General features: G+C 40.5%; 1 protein-coding gene across 1 annotated transcript in view; it reads left to right on the forward strand.

Moving 5' to 3' along the window:
• Nucleotides 1-20417, forward strand: part of COL23A1 (collagen type XXIII alpha 1 chain) — a 463688-nt gene that overhangs the window by 390776 nt on the left and 52495 nt on the right. Inside the window, exons 6-11 of the mRNA XM_030213109.1 lie at nt 1171-1197; nt 2131-2157; nt 3794-3820; nt 12523-12594; nt 15595-15711; nt 18170-18205. Coding sequence (XP_030068969.1) covers nt 1171-1197; nt 2131-2157; nt 3794-3820; nt 12523-12594; nt 15595-15711; nt 18170-18205 — 306 coding nt within the window. The remainder of the gene's footprint in view (nt 1-1170; nt 1198-2130; nt 2158-3793; nt 3821-12522; nt 12595-15594; nt 15712-18169; nt 18206-20417) is intronic.

The raw sequence follows: 20417 nt of genomic DNA on the forward strand, positions 1-20417 counted from the left end.
AAGCATTAAGCAGCACAATTGTAACAGGTAGGGGGGATGGGCCTGGGTCCACCTGCCTGAAGTCTACTGCACCCCCTAACAACTCCTCCAGTGACCTGCATACTGCTGCCAGGGAGCTGGGTATGACATTTGAGGGTGAAAATAAAAATTTGTGAAACATCATTTTTTTGTGGTGGGAGGGGGTTAGTGACCACTGGGGGAGTCAGGGGAGGTCATCCCCGATTCCCTCCAGTGGTCATCTGGTCATTTAGGGCACTTTTTGGGGCCTTATTCGTGAAAAAACAGGGTCCAGGAAAAGTGTCCTAAATTCTAGCTAAAAACGCATACTTTTTTCCCATTATCAGTGAAATGCGCCCATCTTTGTTCGGCAGATAACCACGCCCCAGTTCCGCCTTCGCCACACCTCTGACACGCCCCCATCAACTTTGTCCGCATCCACGACGGAGTGCAGTTGAAAACGTCCAAAAATCGGCTTTCGATTATACCGCTTTATTTGGTTTTGTGAGATAAACGTCCATCTCCCGATTTAGGTCGGAACTTGGGCGTTTTTCTCATTCGATTATAAGCAGGATGGTAGCATAGATAACACCACAAGAGCTCCAAACACTTGTGTTCTTGAAAAGTCTGTGCTTGGATATTGTGCATATCTAGAATCCTATATTACAAGTTAGCATGTAATTGAGTCATTTTGTTCTACAGGCAGAGAGACCTGCCAGATGTTTGTTACCTTGGAGCATTCAGTTGAAAAAGCTCATATTTGGAAATGGAAGAGGGGCACCCAAGTAGCAAATTCAGTAACCACACCAGGAACTGGACTTTCATAACGAGTATATGGAGGGGGGGGGGGGGGGGACAGCTGAAGAACTTTCCATAGCTTTTCTTTCCCTTCCTCCAACTTCCTCTAAATATTATTGTTTTCCTTAAAGAACATATTATTACTCCTTACTCTACATGCATGACCATCCCTATTTACTACTACTTATCATTTCTATAGCGCTGCGCTACTAGACGTATGCAGCGCTGTGATTCTTCTTCTATAACTTCATTCCTTTACTTCTGAAAATACTTGATTTAAATGTGTTGCCTGCGTTTTCTTTATATCTATGATATTTTATACTGTTTTGGGTAAATTTGCTTTTTTTTTTCTCACATCTTGACTCTTCTTTTTAGGGACCACTTGGTTTGGATGGCAAGCCAGTAAGTAGCCAATAAAAATCATGTTGCCATTGATTTTTATTTTCACGGACAACATGAAGTAGCTGAGCATTGATGAAGTAACATAAGCCCATATTCAAGAATGTGCCTTGAGAATTCACCATTCTATAAGGAATATGTCAGAATAATATTTATCAATATGGCCCCACTAAAGAAATCTTAACATCTCCTAAGGCTCTTTCCTCATCTTAGGTCCCTTTCTACTAAGATGTCCTAAGATCTTGCAGTTACCATGCTTCAATAGCCAAAATAAATTTGCAATAACTGCAAAACCTTTGCTTTATCTGTTGGGGTATTCACAGCATTTTGAGGAGGGTCACCCTGCTGTCAACAAGGAGAAACATTTGTTACCATGTGGTAACTGCAAAGCAGATAATATCATGCTGTTATTTATACCTCTTGAGATGGCATTAACTGCTCTGTGTTATCTGCCTCATTAACAGTTAAATGTGCAGTATTAACCCATACATCAAAGGTAAAGATGCAGTCCTTACCCATGCCTCTCCATTCGCCTCCCCAGAATGGTGTTATATGCTTTGGTTGTCCAATGTGAAAATTAGGTCACACAGTTTAGCAAATATACATTCTTGTGAATACTCCAGTTCAGCAGAAGTCAAAGGGCTGAAGAGCTATGAAGAGGGACATAACCCTTTAAAATAAAACTAGTAGTTAAAGCCATATTTTTCTTGGATTGCCTAGTAAATATAAACCTCTTTTGTTTTTTAGTTAAATGTTTTCTTACACCAGCTTTAGAAAATGATATCTGAAAATCATGTGCTTCTGTAAGTTTTAAGGTGCATAAAATTACTGCTCATCAGAAACCACAATTGTTAAAAGTGAATACAATTTGGTTAAATAGATGATGTCTTTAAAGCTGTTACAGTTCTTTCTTATGATTTGCTTTTTATTTTGCAGGGTCCTCCTGGACCAAAAGGGGAAAAGGTAAGATTCCATTGCACAAAACCTTTCCAAACTTAGGAAATATGAGAAAATAAAAACAAGAACCAAGTGGCATCTTCATTTTCTGACAATATAAATATTCTGGTTAATATTTAGCTGGCAGCAATCAGTATTATTTTAAATACAGGCTGAATTAGATATGGATATTCAGTTCTGCCCCTTATCTGGATGCAGGCACTGAACATCCAGGTATTTGGAGACACCCAGAATTTATCCGGATATGGCTGATATTCAGTGGTGTATTCAGGTAACGAACCAGGCATCGTTAGGACTGCAATATATGCTGTCCAATGTGCCCAATTCATTAAGAGGCACTTTTACTAAAGTGTGGCAATTCGGAAGTAGATCGGGAGCCTAGCAGTAGTTCCGGTCCCCACCAGGCACCATTTCCTTCCGGAAATATATTTTTTGGGGTTGCATGGCAGGGGCACACCTGGTGGTTATCACTCCCTGGTTATCGCCGGGCTATTGCGGGACCCCTTACTGACTCTCCCCGGAAATGGCCACATAGCACAGCCAGTTCCCTTTTGAAAAAGAAAAAAAAACCTTTTTACTGGGCGGCGGTAAAAGAAGTCCTTGGCACGTGGCAAACCAGCACATCAATGCCACTGCAGGGACCCTTTTACGCTGCATGGTAAAAGGGGTCCTAAAGACCTCTTCCACTAAACTGCACTTGCAGTTAATCAATCCCAATAAATAAATAAATTTTGAAACAGCATGGCAGGCTTCTAGCTTATTTTCAAAGGGAAGCTCCCTGTGAAGCAGGATCTAAGCAGGCCCTGGAAAAGTAAGTGCAGCAGAGATTTTAAATTGAAATTACCACATGTGCTTTTTCTTCCCAATCTAACCCCGTCCCTTTTTCAACACAGACAAAGGAACAATTTATTTGATTTCTTTCTTTTATACTACACCTCCAATACACAAGTATTGCCCAGTGTAAAATTTGCATAATTAAAATCACAAACATTAAAACAACCCAAATAGCAATGTGTATTGTAGCTTACAGTAAGGGGGAGGAATTTTCAAAGGAGCACTTACTAGGGGTAAACCTTTGAATACTGCTGCCCGATTGTATATAGTCTGATATTACTGTATAATCAGTTGTAGTTTGGCAACTTTAAATTCAGGAATTGAATGATTTGCCCAGGGTCACATAGTTTGTGGGAATAACAGGAAAAGACTAAAGTAGAATATCCAGCTATCACATTCTTTACTTCCCCACAGCAAACACAAAGAGGGGATCTGCCAAGATGTGGAAATAAGACCATTCGTATGTAAAGACTAAAAATGTATGGTACAGTGGTGACCTTAATTCCTAATTATATGCTGGAAATCATTGTTCTGAGGAGGCTGCCTGCATCTAGACTTTGATGTGTTTTCAAATCTGCTTTGGAAGACAAAGCAAGTAAATGAAGGAATGGCTTTTTACATGATTATGATCTTCAGCTAACATGGCAGCTTCTTATCAATTGAAGTATGAGTTTTCAGTTGGGATTACTTCAATAGTTGCTCCTAAATTGAACTACAAGTACTTGAAAGGCACATTAGCAATAAACTTGGCCAAATACTACAGTAACTTGCTCTGAAATTAACCATTTCTCTATTGTGTGGCATTTAGGGGGAACAAGGAGATGCTGGCCCAAGGGTAAGTATCTGCTGTAGAACATCATTGAATGTGTGATATACTGGTATTATCAATAACAAATAACAATGAAAGAGTACACCAAATTTTCCTCTTTAAAGAGATTTTTTAAGTTATAATGGTAATCAATAGAAATAAAACAAAATAAAACATGGAAAAGAAAATAAGATGATACCTTTTTTATTGGACATAACTTAATACATTTCTTGATTAGCTTTCGAAGGTTGCCCTTCTTCATCAGATCGGAAATAAGCAAATGTTCAGCATTCTTTTATTGTCTGGATCCTTTTGCTTTCAGGGGTTAAAAATGTTGAAACATATAATACATTTACTTAAGGCATTTGTTAGCACCATATATAGTACTTGGGGGGGGGGGGGGGGGGGTTAATGGACAATGTTCCAGGCTAATAAAATAGTTAGGATTAAAGTAATTAGTTATAGTTTATCCATATTGCATCTTTAGAAACGATGAATAGAGTTCTAGACTCGTATTCAAAATAGGTATTTATCAGTTATAACAGTGAGTAAATACAAATGAGCAGATTCTTCAAACAAAAGACAGTGCAGATTCAGGGAACTAGTACAAAGCTGATGGAAAAACAAGGGAGCAAGATTAACAGGTGTAGTTATCAACATGGACTACCATAAAGATGGGTTATTTTACCACTAACTCATGCTGTTTTAACACAGGTCCCATTTTATGCAATGAGACCTAATTACTAATAACTGAAGTTAACAATAAAATAACACATGTTAAGGTAGCAAACCTTGATAACTTCCCCCCTTAATTACAGAAAAAAGAAATGTCTCTAGAAATTGAAATCACTGTTATATGTAATAAAAGTGAGCCAAATATAGGGCAATCAAGCCATTGTGACATCACTGATGAGGTTGGCTCTTAGGCATTGGTGGAATGAGGCATTATGACATCACAATATCAGCTCTGGTTATCAGAAACTGAAGTACCTCATTCTTTGGGGGAGGGGGGAAAGTTATCAACAGTTAAGAAAGGGAAAGGGGAGGGAAGGGAAATGGGACTTGATATACTGCCTTTCTGAGGTTTTTTGCAACTATATTCAAAGTGGTTTACATATATTCAGGTTCTTATTTTGTACCAGGGGCAATGGAGGGTTAAGTGACTTGCCCAGAGTCACAGGGAGCTGCAGTGAGAATCAAACTCAGTTCCCCAGGATCAAAGTCCACTGCACTAACCACTAGGCTACTCCTCCAGTGTTATTTTACCACTAATCTGTGCTATTTTAGCACAGATCCCATTTTATGTAATAACACCTAGTTACTAATAACTGGGGTTAACAGTAAAATAACACATCTTAATGGTAGCTCATATTGATAACTATGCCCCTCAACCAAAAGTTGGTGATTCCATGTTAGCAAAAGCAAAAAGGTTGACCTCCAAATGTGCTCCCATGCTGAATCATTTACTAGGGCCATGATTTTAACTCTACAAAGTTTACTGAAGCTTTTTGCCTGACAGAGCAAAGCTGCTAAGAACTATGGATTAAGCAGAATATAAGTTTTGTAATATAAAAATAAATAAATAAATAACAGTTACACTATTTTTTTTTTTTACAATGGCATTTCAGTATAAGCTGAAGATGAATGGCATTTTCTTCATGTTTTAATTACCCAAATTAACTTTTATGGGCATTCCAAAACTAACTATAATATGTTCTGTCTTCAGAGTGGGCAAAGTTTAACCCATGGGATAGTGGTTTAATTGCACCATTAATGACAGATGTGCCCTTTGATGTTAAAACTCCCTTAAATCAAACAGATGTTTCCTTTTTGATCATTCTTTCTTGTTTGCTTCCTTCCTTCACCTTTCTTAGTATCGTGTTGTGGATTTCTTTCTTTCAGGTTGAAGCCATTTTGGGAATTTTGAATTCTAAGTTTTATAACCCAAGTGATTCATCCTATCTTGCATTTCAATCTCTTTCTGCTGTTAATCATTCCAGGCAACTAAAAGTTTGGAGTGATTTAATGCCTTTTATTAGATTGCAATCATCTTATAAGTCATTTCAGCGAAAACTAAAAACTATTTTATTTGACAACTATTTGAATAGCCTTGCTTGGATTTAATGTTTATGTTAATTAATAAGTTCAATTTGGTATGTAAGCTTTATTTAGTGTAATATGCCAGTGGTTTCTTTTGCTGGCTTCTTTATTATGTGGAAACAGGAAGAAAAGGAGGTCCACGCCTTCCACAGAAATACAAGCACTACAGACCAAGGGTGGAAGAAAACCAAATCCAAATGACCAGCCCTGACAAAGGAGTAAGAGCTTCAGAACTAGTTTATTGGGACCCAACACGGTCCATGTTTCGGCAACAAGCCTTCCTCAGGGGTCTAAAAACATAATATTTAATATACAAAATTAAAACATAAAATCATAAAACAACACTGAAAACCATATAAATATAAAATAAGATTTTCAGTGTTGTTTTATGATTTTATGTTTTAATTTTGTATTCTCAATTTTGTATATTAAAGTTTATGTTTTTAGACCCCTGGGGAAGACTTGTTGCCGAAACACAGACCGTGTTGGGTCCCAATAAGTTTGTTCTGAAGCTCTTACTCCTTTGTCAGGGCTAGTCATTTGGATTTGGTTTTCTTCCATCCTTGGTCTGTTGTTCTTTATTATATGATCAGCCCTGGACTCTTTGGGAATGGGCAGAATACAAATATCAAGGTTAGACTAAATTAGTTTAGATCAAGGGCTGAGAGTGAGAAAACATCAGGCCACTAATTAATTACAATAGTATTATGCTGCTTTCCATGGCTTTATACATTGCTCCCATCTAATCCTCATCTACCTGTATGAATTACACATCAAGAAAATGCTTTTTGTAAGTGGATAGAAATTTCATTTTCCCTTTATAGCAATCTGTCTTGGATTCCTTGCTATCTATTGAATGGCAGGCCCAGCCACCTACAGAAACCCTTGAAAGCGTGAGGGATGTCTCTTCATGTATTACTACACAGCTGGAAAGGGTCACCAGTTCCTCCCTGGACATGAGCCCATGCCATCTCTGTGGCATATCTTGTCCAAGCTGACTCTAATGAATGGGGGGGGCCTATCCCTGTCTGTCCACAAGCTGCTTTTGGAAGTATTTCATGTAGGGGCCCTTTTACTAAGCCGTGTAGGTGCCTACGCGCACCCAATGTGCATCAATTTTGAGTTACCGCTCGGCTACTGTGTGGCCCTTGCAGTAATTTCATTTTTTACGCACGTCTGCTAGGCGCACTGGAAAATATTTTTTTTTTTCTGGCATGTGGGCGGTAATCTGGTGATAATCGTCATTCTACGCTTATAGACCATTACTGCCCGGTTACCGTCTGAGACCTTACCGCTACGTCAATGGTTGGCCATAAGGTCTCAGACCCAAAATGGACGCACAGCAATTTTAATTTTGCTGCATGTCCATTTTCATCAAAAATTTTAAAAAAGCATTTTTACAGGTGCACTGAAAAATGATTGTGCACGCGCCCAAAACATGCATCTATACTACTGCAGGCCATTTTTCAGCGTGCGTTTGTAAAAGGGCCCCTTAGTGTGCCATGTTATTTAAATTTGGTTGGTGTTATTTATTGTGTATTTGTGTTATGTTTTATTGTTTGTTATAATACATTTTGTTGTAACCCCCCCCCTTTGGGAGTTAGAGCGCAAAGAGGTAGAATATTACATTGAAGGCATAAAAGAAAATAAATCTGAGAGCTGTAACTGTGTCATGACTTCAGCAACAAATCCCAGTGTCTTCAGCATCACTAAAACTGGCAAACCCACAGAATTAAATTAATTAATATTTCCAGCTTGTCTAGGTATGTTTTCTACCTCCATGTTTGTCACTAGTTTTTATGTTCATCCAGTGTAATAGGGATACAGCCACTGATGGAGAATTAAATACCAACACGTTGAAATGATCGTGACAAAACTGTTGGGCAGAGCACATGTTTGAATGTCACAAGTACACTGTTCTGTTTGTTTTAATATGTGCGCATTACACAGCAATGCTAAAGTGATAATGTGTTTGTGCCCCAATCTTTTGATGTGTTATGTCCATAGGGGTTTCCTGGTTCTGGTGCTTCAGCAGGGCTGTTGAGTAACCAGATTCTTACTGTAAAGGTTGGTGGTTCATGAATAGCTGCAATTTGCTTGGCTGCACAGACACTTGTTCCCTGCTCAGTTCTTCTGCTCCTGTCGCCATTTTTAGGACATGCTTTCCTTTGGTACCATCTGGCCTGGATTATTCTTATTTTCTTGCCATCCAGTTTTGACTGCCCATTGATCTTCTGGAGCTGCCTTTGTTTCCAAACTCTTCTGTTTTCTAGCTTAAGATGAGCCATCAGTGCATCATATTAGACAGAACATGTAAATAATGATTACCTGATAAGATATTCTATGATAAAATGAGTACACCGGGGTGTGCATGGAACATAATTTCATTTTGATTTGGATTTGTCTTTTATATTGTTTATATTCGTGTTGTTTATATATGTATATCACTTGTCTAGATTGAGAAGGTGGTTTATAGAATCCGGGGGGGTGGGTACTCCCTCCCCCCGGATTCTATATAGCGTGGAAGGAACAGTGGCATACTGCATCAGTACTACCGAGAGATTATTTTCTTCCTTATAATCTGATATTGAAGAGTTTGAATCCTAGAGAGAATTCTTGCTATAATATGACCCTTATTTTAGAAGCTCCTATTCATGATTTATATGTGTAAATCACCCATTTACAGATGAATATCCCATACATGTGAAAACCCCAATTTCAGAAAGCTAAATCTGCACTACGTATAGATTACAAGGAGCTGTGATTTGGGCCAAACTTAAATCTATACATGTAGTTCCCATTTCAGTAAGGAAATGCACGTTTATGTCCCACTATATCATCATTGGGATTTACAGTGCTCCTTTGCATGAGTAGATTAGTAAAATGTGCTCATTGGGGCAAGCCTTCTACAGGAGGGATTAAGGGAGTTCTGGAGTTCTCCTCCTTAATTCCTTGTTGCTTATTTCCCCCTCCAAAAGAGCTTACAAAAAAATAAAAATAAAATATATATATATATATATATATAGTGTTTACTAAGGCGTGCTAGTGTTTTTAGTGCATGCTAAAATTTAGCACATTCTAACTCGAGACACCCATATATTCCTATGGGTGTCTCTAGTATTAGTGCACTCTAAATTTTAGCGCATGCTAAAAACAATAGCGCGCCTACAGCGCAGCTTAGTACACAGGGCCCTAAGTTTTTTAGCTGACACAATGAGGTCCCAAGGAGCTGCAAAGGAAATTTAGCACAGTTTATCTGTTTTGTCAGCCCATTGCACTAACCATTAAACTACACTCATTCATTCAGCAAAAATGTAAGTCAGCAAAATGGCAGGAAAGCATGTGTAAGTAGAGAAACACCAATTTGCATATGTAATATACACATGTAGCTTTGTAAAATGACTGTTCCCATTCCATGTGCAGGTAGGTACACATGCAGTCCTCCTAGATGTATCTTAGGTAACCCTCACAAAAGAAAGCAAATTCCAAACAAAATGCTCCAAGGACAATTCTTTATTCAAACCAAGTACTCAACGTGGTCCACGTTTTGCCTACTCAAGGCTGCCTCAGTGGTATAAACACAAATGGGAGTTCCAAAACACCTGCATCCCAAATGCTCAGTTACACACAGCTTGCAGCAGCATAATCACAGAGTTCCTTTGCTGTCAGTTGATTGTCCTTGGAGTATTTTGTTTAGGATCTGCTTTCTTTTGCATCGGTTTGGTGCAGATCTGAACAGCCTCTCTGGTGCATTTTAGATAACCCTCTATGTCAGCAGATCCTTTTCTAAAATACTCCCTGAATTGTGCACTTACCAACCTGAATGCATCCCTTCCGATTTCTACATTCTATCTAAAATGAGTTTCACATGTTTTAAAGCAGTAATGTAAAACTCATTACTGCAGTCTTCCACTGGGTTACAAGTATTGGGTTTTGCTGTCCTCTGGTGGTTGAATGTAAAAGTTCATGCAGCACATGTTTGTAATTAAGGGGCCCTTTTACAGAGCAGCAGTAAGCCCAACACAAGCTTACCACTCACTTTTCCGGAACTACCGCTGCCCCAACGTGGCCTCCAGCGGTAGTCCCTCCCTGAGCATGCGTAATTTCTGGGGGGGGGGGGGGAAAGAAAACCCCAGGAAATGGCTTGCGCAGCGATAACCCGGCAGTAATCGGACATTGCTGCACGCTACCTGGTTACCACCGGGTTAGCAGGGGAGCCCTTACTGCTACTTCAACGGATGGCGGTAAAGGCTCCCCACCGCATGGCCATGTGGTAAGATTTTTTTTTTTTGTAATTCAATATATCAGCTCTGAGCATACAGGATCTGATGACTGGCAGTATATTAAGAACTATAATAAACATAAACATTGAATCCAGTTCTGCTATCATTTCTAGGGCACATCCAGGTCTAATGTGATGTGCATAAACAGATTCAGTCGTTCACTGCATTACACACCTGCTAGTGTCAAATACCAGTTAGTGTCAGATATTTCCAGCTGTTTTGCAAAAGAAAGGCTGGCTTCATAAGAACATAAGAATTGCTATACTGGGTTAGACCAAAGGTCTATCAAGCCCAGTATGCTGTTTCCAACAAGTACCTGGCAGGATTCTGAAAAGTAGCAAGATTCCATTCTACCTCCCCCCCCCCCAGAGACAAGCACTGACTTTCCCCAAAGTCTTCCGTAATAACAGTCTTTGGGAAAATGGCCTAATACAGGATGCACTAAAGCATTCTGTATTAGTTTTGCCATCTGCATGTGCTAAGCATGTAGTATTTAAAAAAACAATTTTGGGAGGAGATATGTCAGGGGTGGAGAATGAGTGTGGAAGCATTATTCAGCTACTGTGCAGTTTAAATTAATCTCCATTAACTAACCTCGTGTAGATGACCTTCTAATCATACCTTTGGTCCAGTTCTGCTGGATGAGTTTTTTTCAGCCCTTACCTTTCTCTACCTGTCTTATTCAAGAAGTGATGTGAAGCCACCAGACTCTGTATAGCCCATTCCATTGTCTCAGTCTTTTACCCAATGGTCAAATGACTGCATGGTGTAGCAGTCAGTTGTTTCAAAAGTAAATTTTACGTTACAATCCCCCTACACTGATTTTTTTTTAACCCAGATATTCTCAAGAGCATGTGTTTTTGTCATTTGGTTTAATCAATCTTGCAGTGGGATTTGCTTATCAGGGTACTAAATGTTGGAACTCCTTACTTAAATCTGTCCATGGTCAATGTGATTACATGACATTTTGAAAAATGCTAAAGTCCTTCCTCTGTAGCAGATGTCAGGAAGCAGTCTCTGATCTTCTTGCTCAGGGTGATCTGATCACTCTTACCTTTCTGTCTCCCTGTCTGATCCAGGCATTGTAGTGTTTTTTATTCTCTGTAATACTGTATGGTATAGTTGTATTCACTATGTTTTGCGTACTTTAACCTTGATTATAACTGTATTGTTAGCCACATTGAACTCAGGTTGCTGGGATAATGTGGGGGTTTAAATGTCATCCTATATAATAAAACGCACCTCCAACATTCTGAAGCTGACTGCATGGCTGAGGCATTTCTGCTCTCCGTATCCACCTCCTGAATTGACATCACGTACTTCCGGGTTCATCAGAAGCAGAAGTGACCAAGCACACGAGGTTTCTCAGCTTCAGAATGTTGGAGGTGCATTCTATTAAATAGGATTGGTCAGTTCCTTGAAGCACAGCCAGAGCTCAGCATCCTGCACAGTAATGCTCAGACACCAGAGAGAGAGAGGGGGGGGGGGGGGGGGGCCCTGACACCAGAGAGAGGGAGAGAGGCGGGGCCTGACACCAGAGAGGGGGGGATGTATCTCTGTCACACACACTCTCTCTCTCTCTCTCTCTCTCTCTCTCTCTCTCTCTCACAGTCAATGTCTTTCTCTCTCCCACTCTCACACACTCTATGTCTCACACTGTATCACATTCACTCTCTGTGTCACTGGGAGGCATATTTTCAAAGCACTTAGCCTTCTAAAGTTCCATAGGTTTCTATGGAACTTTGGAAGGCTAAGTGCTTTGAAAATATGCCTCACAGTCACTCACACACTCTCTTGGTCTCATAACACTCAGTCTCACAGAGAGTCTGTGTCTCTCACACACTCTCTCTCTCGCACACACTGTATCTGTGTGAAACACATTTTCTCTCACACTGTGTCTCACATACGCACTTGCACACACTCTTATTCTCACACACACACTCTCTCTCTCAAAGACACACTCGAACCCAGACTCACTCTCTCTCTCTCACACACACACACTTGCACATTCACTCTCTCTCTCACACACAGTCATTCTCACACTCTCTCAAACATACACACTCCAAGGAAAACCTTGCTAGCGCCCGTTTCATTTATGGCAGAAACGGGCCTTTTTTACTAGTAAATAAATAAACACGGATTCTGTGTCTTGGGGACTGCTGGGTTCCAGAAAAACAAGCAGACCGATCTCTAGATTAGGTACAACTTGGCACCCTGATATTAAGTACTGCTGTTCTTTGCTTTCTCTTTCTACTGTCATTCTTTTCTTTCTGCTATACAGAGTATATTCTGCTGACTTTTTCCCTTGATCTCTTCATCTTTCCTGTGACTTATTCTCCTGGCTAGATGGTCTTTCCACAACTCAATCATGGATTTCTCTCTAATGACCAGCATGTCTTTAAACGACGAATCCTTAAGGTAGATAGACAGAACATCTGTTGCTTCTGCTTTGCAATGCTCCCATCTGATGCTTTCCTGCACTGCTAGAGGCCTGTCTTTAATAAACCAGAGTTTGAATAAAAATCATGTAATATGCTACCAGCTAGACAGAGAATATAGCTCTACTACTACTACTTAACATTTCTAGAGCGCTACTAGGGTTACGCAGCGCTGTACAGTTTAACAAAGAAGGACAGTCCCTGCTCAAAGGAGCTTACAATCTAAAGAACGAATTGTCAATTTGGGGCAGTCTAGATTTCCTGAATAGTGGTTAGGTGCCGAAGGCGACATTGAAGAGGTGGGCTTTGAGCAACGATTTGAAGATGGTCCTATGGCATCATTTTAGGAGGAGACATAAGAGTCAACTTATAAAAAAATTATTGAGAGTGCTAAACCCAATGGAAATTACCTCTCCCTGGACACAGTCACATAGCAGATGTCGGCAGAAAAAGACCTGCACGGTCCATCCAGTCTGCCCAACTAGATGACTCATATGTGCTACTTTTTGTGTATACCCTACTTAGATTTGTACCTGTGCTCTTCAGGGCACAGACCGTATAAGTCTGCCCAGCACTATCCCCGCCTCCCAACCACCAGCCCTGCCTCCCAACCACTGGCTCTGGCACAGACCGTATAAGTCTGCCCAGCACTATCTCCGCCTCCCAACCACCAGTCCCGCTTCCCACCACCGGCTCTGGCACATGAGTCAATCAGTCAATGAGTTGGTTTAATATTGGGGGTGCTCAAACACCCACAGAGCTGGCTTCTATAGGAGGAGGGAGGGAGAGCTGCTACTCCATCCAGATGTTACAATATTTATAATCCTGCTTTTCCATGTGGTTTACACTTTTGAACCTACATGAATACAAAATCTAAAACGTTAGACCCTGGTTTGTTAAGGCTTTTCCCCCATTCCATGCCTTGCATTTAGAAAATGGTTTTGTAAATCAAGCCCTTTGTTACAGTTAAAGCTATGGGCTGACAGACTTCTGAAAAGTGGAAATATATTTTTCTTTAAATTGGATTCTTAGCCTGACTGTTGCCTTGCCATTCACTTGGCAATTTAATATTCAACTTCAGTAACAGGAATCAAGGGCATTATTTGTACTCATTATCCGAGTATGGGTGCAAGTTGTGTATTTTCCCCCATAGTGTCACAATAACTGTGAAATTAGATAATAAATTCCTTTCTGAAGAGCAGTTTTATAATGGAATGCTTACAGTTATCTGCCACTTGCACCTGTTAATGTACAGAAAATCGTCACTTACATGGCAACAAACTGACTCAACACTGTTGTGAAAGGATGTGCATGGGTGGCATAGTGTGGAAATGCAAAGGTGGGGTTCATATGGGAAGGGCTGCCCCTTACACATGCAACTTACAGGAGGGATAGGGGGGATATAATACAGAAGTTTAAATACTTAAAAGGTATTAATATACAAACTAACCTTTTTCAGAGATGGAGAACCAGTAGATCTAGAGGTATGAGTTGAGTTTGCAGGGTGGGAGACTTAGAAACAATGTCAGGAAATACTTTTGCACAGAAAGGGTGGTAGATGCCTGGAATGACGTAACTCAAGAATGCTTTGGATAAATACAGAGGATCACTATATAGAAGAAGGATGGAATCCAATTAAAGCTAAACTTAAATGACCTCATAACTGGAGTGAGCTTTGGCTGCAGCTTCAGAGGTTGGGAAGTAAGACCAATGTCGAACAGACTTCTATGGTCTGAGTCCTGTAAATGGCAAAAAAACAGATTAGAATCAGGGCTGGAGAGGGCTTCAACTGCAGTAGTTGGGGAATATGACCGGTGCTGGGCAGACTTCTACAGTCTGTGCCCCAGAATTGGCAGGGAAAGATAGAGATTACGTATACCAGTGTTTAATCACGACAAAGTGGAACCTGTGCAGAGCGCCAGATTCAACTCTGGCCCCCTTGTTGGGCAGACTGGATGGACCGTGCAGGACTTTATCTGCCGACATTTACTATGATACTATGGGGCCCTTTTACTAAGCTGCGTAAGCGTCGATGTATGCCCAACGCACACCAAAATGGAGTTACCACACGGCTGCCGCTTGGCTCTTGTGATAATTTCATTTTTGCCACGCGTCCGAAAAATCATTTTTATTTTCTGCCGCACATATCGGATGCGCACCAAGTGGCATTTGGTGTGCGTAGGTCATTACCACCCAGTTACCGTGTGAGACTTTACCACTAGGTCAATGGCTGGCGGTAAGGTCTCAGACCCAAAATGGATGTGTGGCAAATTTTCATTTTGCTTCACATCTATTTTTGGCAAAAATTTTAAAAGGCCTATTTTACAGGTACGCTGAAAAATGATTCTACGTATGCCCAAAACCCGCACCTACACTACTGCAGGCAATTTTTCAGTACACTTTAGTAAAAGGACCCCTATGTAAGCTATGCACGACCTTGTGACATTTGGGTGCCTGCAGTTCTAGCAGGTCTATGCCTATATGTTGCTGGGTTATGCTATATTCTGGGCATTCAGATGCTGCTCTAGAAGAGACTGTTACCATGCAGCATCAGGGTGCTTAAAAGGAGGCTCCCACATATAAAGTTACCCCCATGGTTCTACCAGGTATCCACAGCACTGCGCAGGCACAAGTACAGTAATAGACAGTCCCTGGTTCTTAAAGGTTACAATCTAATAAAGACAAGAAGCAGAGACAAAATATATATGGGGAGGAGGCATCTTTGAGTTAACAGCGGGACCCAGCAGCAAGGTGTGAGGCCTCTTGGAAGTTTTTATGAAGAGGCAACACATGGGTGAGTTGAGGAGGCCATGAGCAGAAGCAAAAGGGCCCTTTGAAAGGAGAAGTTCACCACAGGAGGAACTGTAGTACACTAGGACTGCATCTATCTTTTTGCTGTATGTGCGTTGGTTTTGTGTGTTGCACCATGTTCTTTAGTTTCTCTCTTGGCAAGTAATGACGTTGTCTAATTATTTTACAGGGTGATCAAGGTCAAGCAGGATCCCCTGGTCTGCCTGGTCCTCCAGGTCCACCGGGTGCCAGAGGACCCCCGGGAGACACAGGCAGAGATGGCCCAAGAGGACCACCAGGTCTACCTGTAAGGATTGTTCATCTGTAAAGTTTAAATAGAAGTAGAAACATCTCTAGTCTCCAGGTGGATCTAGTTCAGAAATTGAGTTTTATCACAGCAAAATGGGAGAAAGGACACAGAGAAGCAGGGTATTTGACTGCATAAAGGACGCAAGTAATTTGTACGGAGCTTAGTACAGATATGTATTTTCTGAAAGTAGACCAGGATTGTCCTGTAGAGCAGGAGGCATTTTTGGTGATTAGTGCATCTGTATGACTTATTGGAGGTAGTTTTATAAGGGGCTGCCTAATGAATGAACCTTTTAAAATGCATATGTGACTCCTATTTTATAAGTGGCAGGAGTGGACATTTACACCAGCTGGTCTAAATATCTGTGCCAACAGTTGGCAAATACATGTTTAAATCATAGTGTATTTTATAATATGCATGCATATTTGCATATTGTGCCTATGCTCCACCCACACTCCACCCCTGTGCACGCCCACCAGCAAAGTGCACATCATCATATCAAAGCGTATATTTGGTCAGTATGTCATAAGAGGTCATTTACAGATGTGTGTGGCCATATCTGAGCATAAAGGACCAAAATGCCACCAAAGTGGCCTATGTACTTTATCATTTAAAGTATATACCCCTTGATAAAATTACCCCCCTCATGGGGATATCACTCAGTTGGACCTCACAGATGAATTCTCTTAAATAGTTTGGTGGAGCTGTGAGTGAACACTGGATGGATATCAATGTTATATTAAAAATTGGATTAGGCCCATCTTCTAATAGAAAGCATAGCTCTTCAGCTTAAGTGTCATGGCTGCTGCTTTTTTTCTTCGGTAAAAGGTGCTTACAGTTTTTAAGTTGGTATTTCTGTAGCTAGGGCTGCATTGTGCTCTTCACAGAATAGAGTTCATGTAAATAAGATGTGTATGGACCTCCCACTTGTATGTCAAGTTTATGCCAGGTGTGATATGTGAGAGCCAGATTGTAAACCTTCAGGATTCAGGCTTATCACAACAGTGCAAATTCTGTCGCCATTGTTTCTTGCCCTTGGTTGTTCTTCTTGACTAAAGTTTTGCCTGATCTGTACCGAGTATCTGTTTGCAGGTTTCCATTTACACAGGAAAGTAACTGGCATAATAGCACTGTTTTCTGCTAGGGATATGCAACCTAAACATTTTTGTTTTGTTTAGTGTCCTATGTCATTTATGATAAACTCCACAGAAGTGGAGGAACATAAAACACTACAGTTACAAACGCAACCAAAAAATAATGGTGTAGTCAACACAACACTTCCAAAGGAGACAGAATGACGTAGCTGTTTCAAAATACTTTAATTATATAAAAGACCCAACAAGGCACCAAGTTTCGGCTGTAGTGCCTGCCTCAGGAGTCTGAAAAATAAAATACATACGTAAAAAATGGAAAATACATCAAAACAATATGATAAAATGAGGAAGTTATATAACTATCAATAAATATGTTTACATCTGTTTAAGATTTTATTACCCTGGTCTTTTAATTATTACTATTATTTTATTTTGTTACATCTTCTATTATAATCCAAGTAAAATATATTTATAACAGAAAATCAATCATCAAATAATACAAATTCAAGGAAATAATACATAATAGAAATTCAATCATATGATAACCAAACCAGTCCACTACAAAAGAGGGAGACAAGAGATAAATGGAAAAGGAAAAAATATATTAATATATGTATATAACTTTCTCATTTTACCATAAAGTTTTGATGTATTTTGAAACATCTACATCGTTCTGTCTCCTTTGGAAGTGTTGTGTTGACTACACTATTCTATTTTTGCCATGTCATTTATGGAAATTCTCATTACGATTTGTTTGTTTTGTTATTCCTTTTTTTTCAATTTGGGGACAATGTTGTACATGGTGCACACACTTTCCGAAAAATTTGTGCTATCAATAGTGAGCACATCCATTCGCTGTGTTCTAAACAGTGAGCACTCTTTCCCAATTTCAGATCTTTTCCTGTCCTTTTGGAATGAATATGACATGAAATGACATTTCCAATTCCATTTCAAATGAATGCACATCCCTGCTTTCTGCTTCTCATGCTGACCATGTGCACTGTTCAGGAGTTAATTTAGCAATCCATAAGCTACAGTAAAAGGTGGCTTGTGTTATAACTAGCACATGGGTTTCCCCGTGCGCCGAGACCACTTCTGGTGCAGCTGAAAAATGGCTGAGTTTTCATTTTCTCAATTAATGGTTATGCTTTACTACTTAATTCCGATAGAGGCTTGCTGAAAACCAGAGACTTCAATGGCTACAATCATACAATCAGTTTGTTTGGGTTTTACAGACATTTCACCAGTACACTGACAGGATAGTAGAGATATATTTTAGCTTTGTTTGGATTCTAGTTAAATGTTCAAGAGCAGAGTTACTTAATTGTTTAAAACTGTACATAATATGTCATTTTCTCTAGGGTGTGCAAGGACAGCCAGGGGAGGATGGCATAATGGTGAGTATTTACCCCAGATGTCTGCTAGACTTCAACTCTGCTGACTGACCATGTATGCTAAGCAAGTAATTGCTTCTGGTCTCCAGGTTCAATGTGTGTTTTTCCTCTGTTTCTGCCTCAGCTGGCCTCTCTCTGACCCTAATACATGTCCATAATTCCAGTCAAGGTGCTGTGAATAACTGCAGAGAAATACATGTCAGAACTTAATGAACAACTTAAGTTCAACTTTGTTTAGCAACCCATACTTTTACTTTTGCTTTGTCACTTTCTGCTTAGGGGTATTTTATTCTGCAGAGTATCTTCGCTCCCTCTATAAACATCTGGTCTTGTGGTGCAATCAATGGATTGCTTGCCTACTGTACTCATGACCTAAGTTCAAATCCTGCACTTTGATTTCTGTCAGGTAGCTGGCCTCTGTGCAACCCAGCTGTCCATCTGATGGTTGGTAAATGAGTTCCCAGTGTTAGCTGGGGGGGGGGGGGGGTTAAAGGTGACTGGGGAAGGTAATGGCAAACCACCCTACTAAGTCTGTAAGAACTCATCATGCACTTTCAGAAAAGAGTACATACCATTGACAGAATGCAAAATTTCTTCCCAATGACATGAAACAACATTTCTTATATCATTTCAAATGAATGCAGGGAGTCTATCAAAGTGACTGAAATACAGGGGGACTGGGGAAAACAAGAAGCGATATAGATTGCCTTCAAAAGAGAAGACGGAACCTCTGTCCACATGGGTGTTGTCTACAGACCTCCAGCACAATCTGAGCAGCTCGATAAAGATATGGTTGTAGATGTACAAAAGTTGGGAAAGAAAGGGGAAGTGCTGTTACTGGGAAATTTCAACTTGCTAGATGTGGACTGGAACATTCCATCTGGGGATTCAGATAGGGAAATAGTGGATGCCTTTCAAAGTGCTCTGCTCAGACAAATGGTATTGCATTCCATGAGGGAAGGAGCAATGCTGAATCTGGTGCTCAGAAATGGGGAGAGTGTATCTAATGTCCAAACAAGTGGCTGAGATATTAACAGCAAAAGAGGTGGCATTCAAGAAATACTGGAAAAATCAAGAAGAGGAACACAGAGAAGAATACTGGAAGAAACTGAAAGAAGCCAAGAGGGAGATACGTTCAAAAGCAGAAGTGAAGGAGCAGATGACTAGAAATGTAAGGAAGGGAGACAAAAAATGTTTCAGGTATATTAGTGAAAGGAGGAAGGCTAAAACTGGAATTGTGAGACTGAAAGATGCTGTGGACAGCTATGTGGAGAGCGATGAAGAAAAAGCGAATGTGTTAAACAAATACTTCTGTTCTGTGTTCACAGAAGAAAATCTTGGAGAAGGACCACAATCAGCTGTTAAAGGAACATGTGAGAATGGAGTGGATATTGCACCATTCACAGAAGAATGTGTTTATACACAACATGAAAAATTGAAGGTGGACAAAGCCACGGGACAGGATGGAATCCATCCCAGGACATTGAGGGAACTTAAAGAGGTTCTTGCGGGTCCTCTTAAAGATTTATTTAATAAATCCTTAGAGACGGAAGAGATTCCATGGGATTGGAGAAGAGAGGATGTGGTCCCTCTTCATAAAAGTGGTGACAGCGAAGAAGTGGGAAACTACAGGCTTGTAAGCCCAACTGGTTATTGGAAAAGTGATGGAAACGTTGCTGAAGGAAAGGATAGTAACGTTCCTGGAATTCAATAAGTTACAAGATCCGAGACAACATGGTTTTACCAAAAGTAAATCATGCCAAACCAGTGGCGTAGCCAAGGGTGGGCCAGCACACCTATGATGTGGCTGACAGGGATCCCCAAGCCCCACCAGCCGAAAACTCCCAACAACTGTTCCTCCTGCATACGTTGTAAATAGCAGATCTTTGCCTGCAGCCAGCAGCGACTGTTACATACTGCTTGCACCGGCCCCCAGCCTTCCCTCTGATGTATTCCCACCTATGCGGAAACAGGAAGTTGTATCGGAGGGAAGGCTGTGGGGCCAACATGAGCAGTGTGTATTTGTTGCTGCTCGCTGAACGTGAAAATCTGCTATTTAAAAGGTATACAGGGGAGAGGGAATGTTTGAGAGACCATATGGCATGCAGGCGAGAGAGGGAGAGACCAAATCATTTGTGGGACAAGGTGGAGTTCTTCTGCCCACCCATCTTGGGCCCAGGCCCACCCAAAATTGGATGTCTGGCTACGCCCCTGT

This window comes from Microcaecilia unicolor, chromosome 8 (assembly GCF_901765095.1).
Source record: "Microcaecilia unicolor chromosome 8, aMicUni1.1, whole genome shotgun sequence".
Classification (NCBI taxonomy): Eukaryota; Metazoa; Chordata; class Amphibia; order Gymnophiona; family Siphonopidae; genus Microcaecilia; species Microcaecilia unicolor.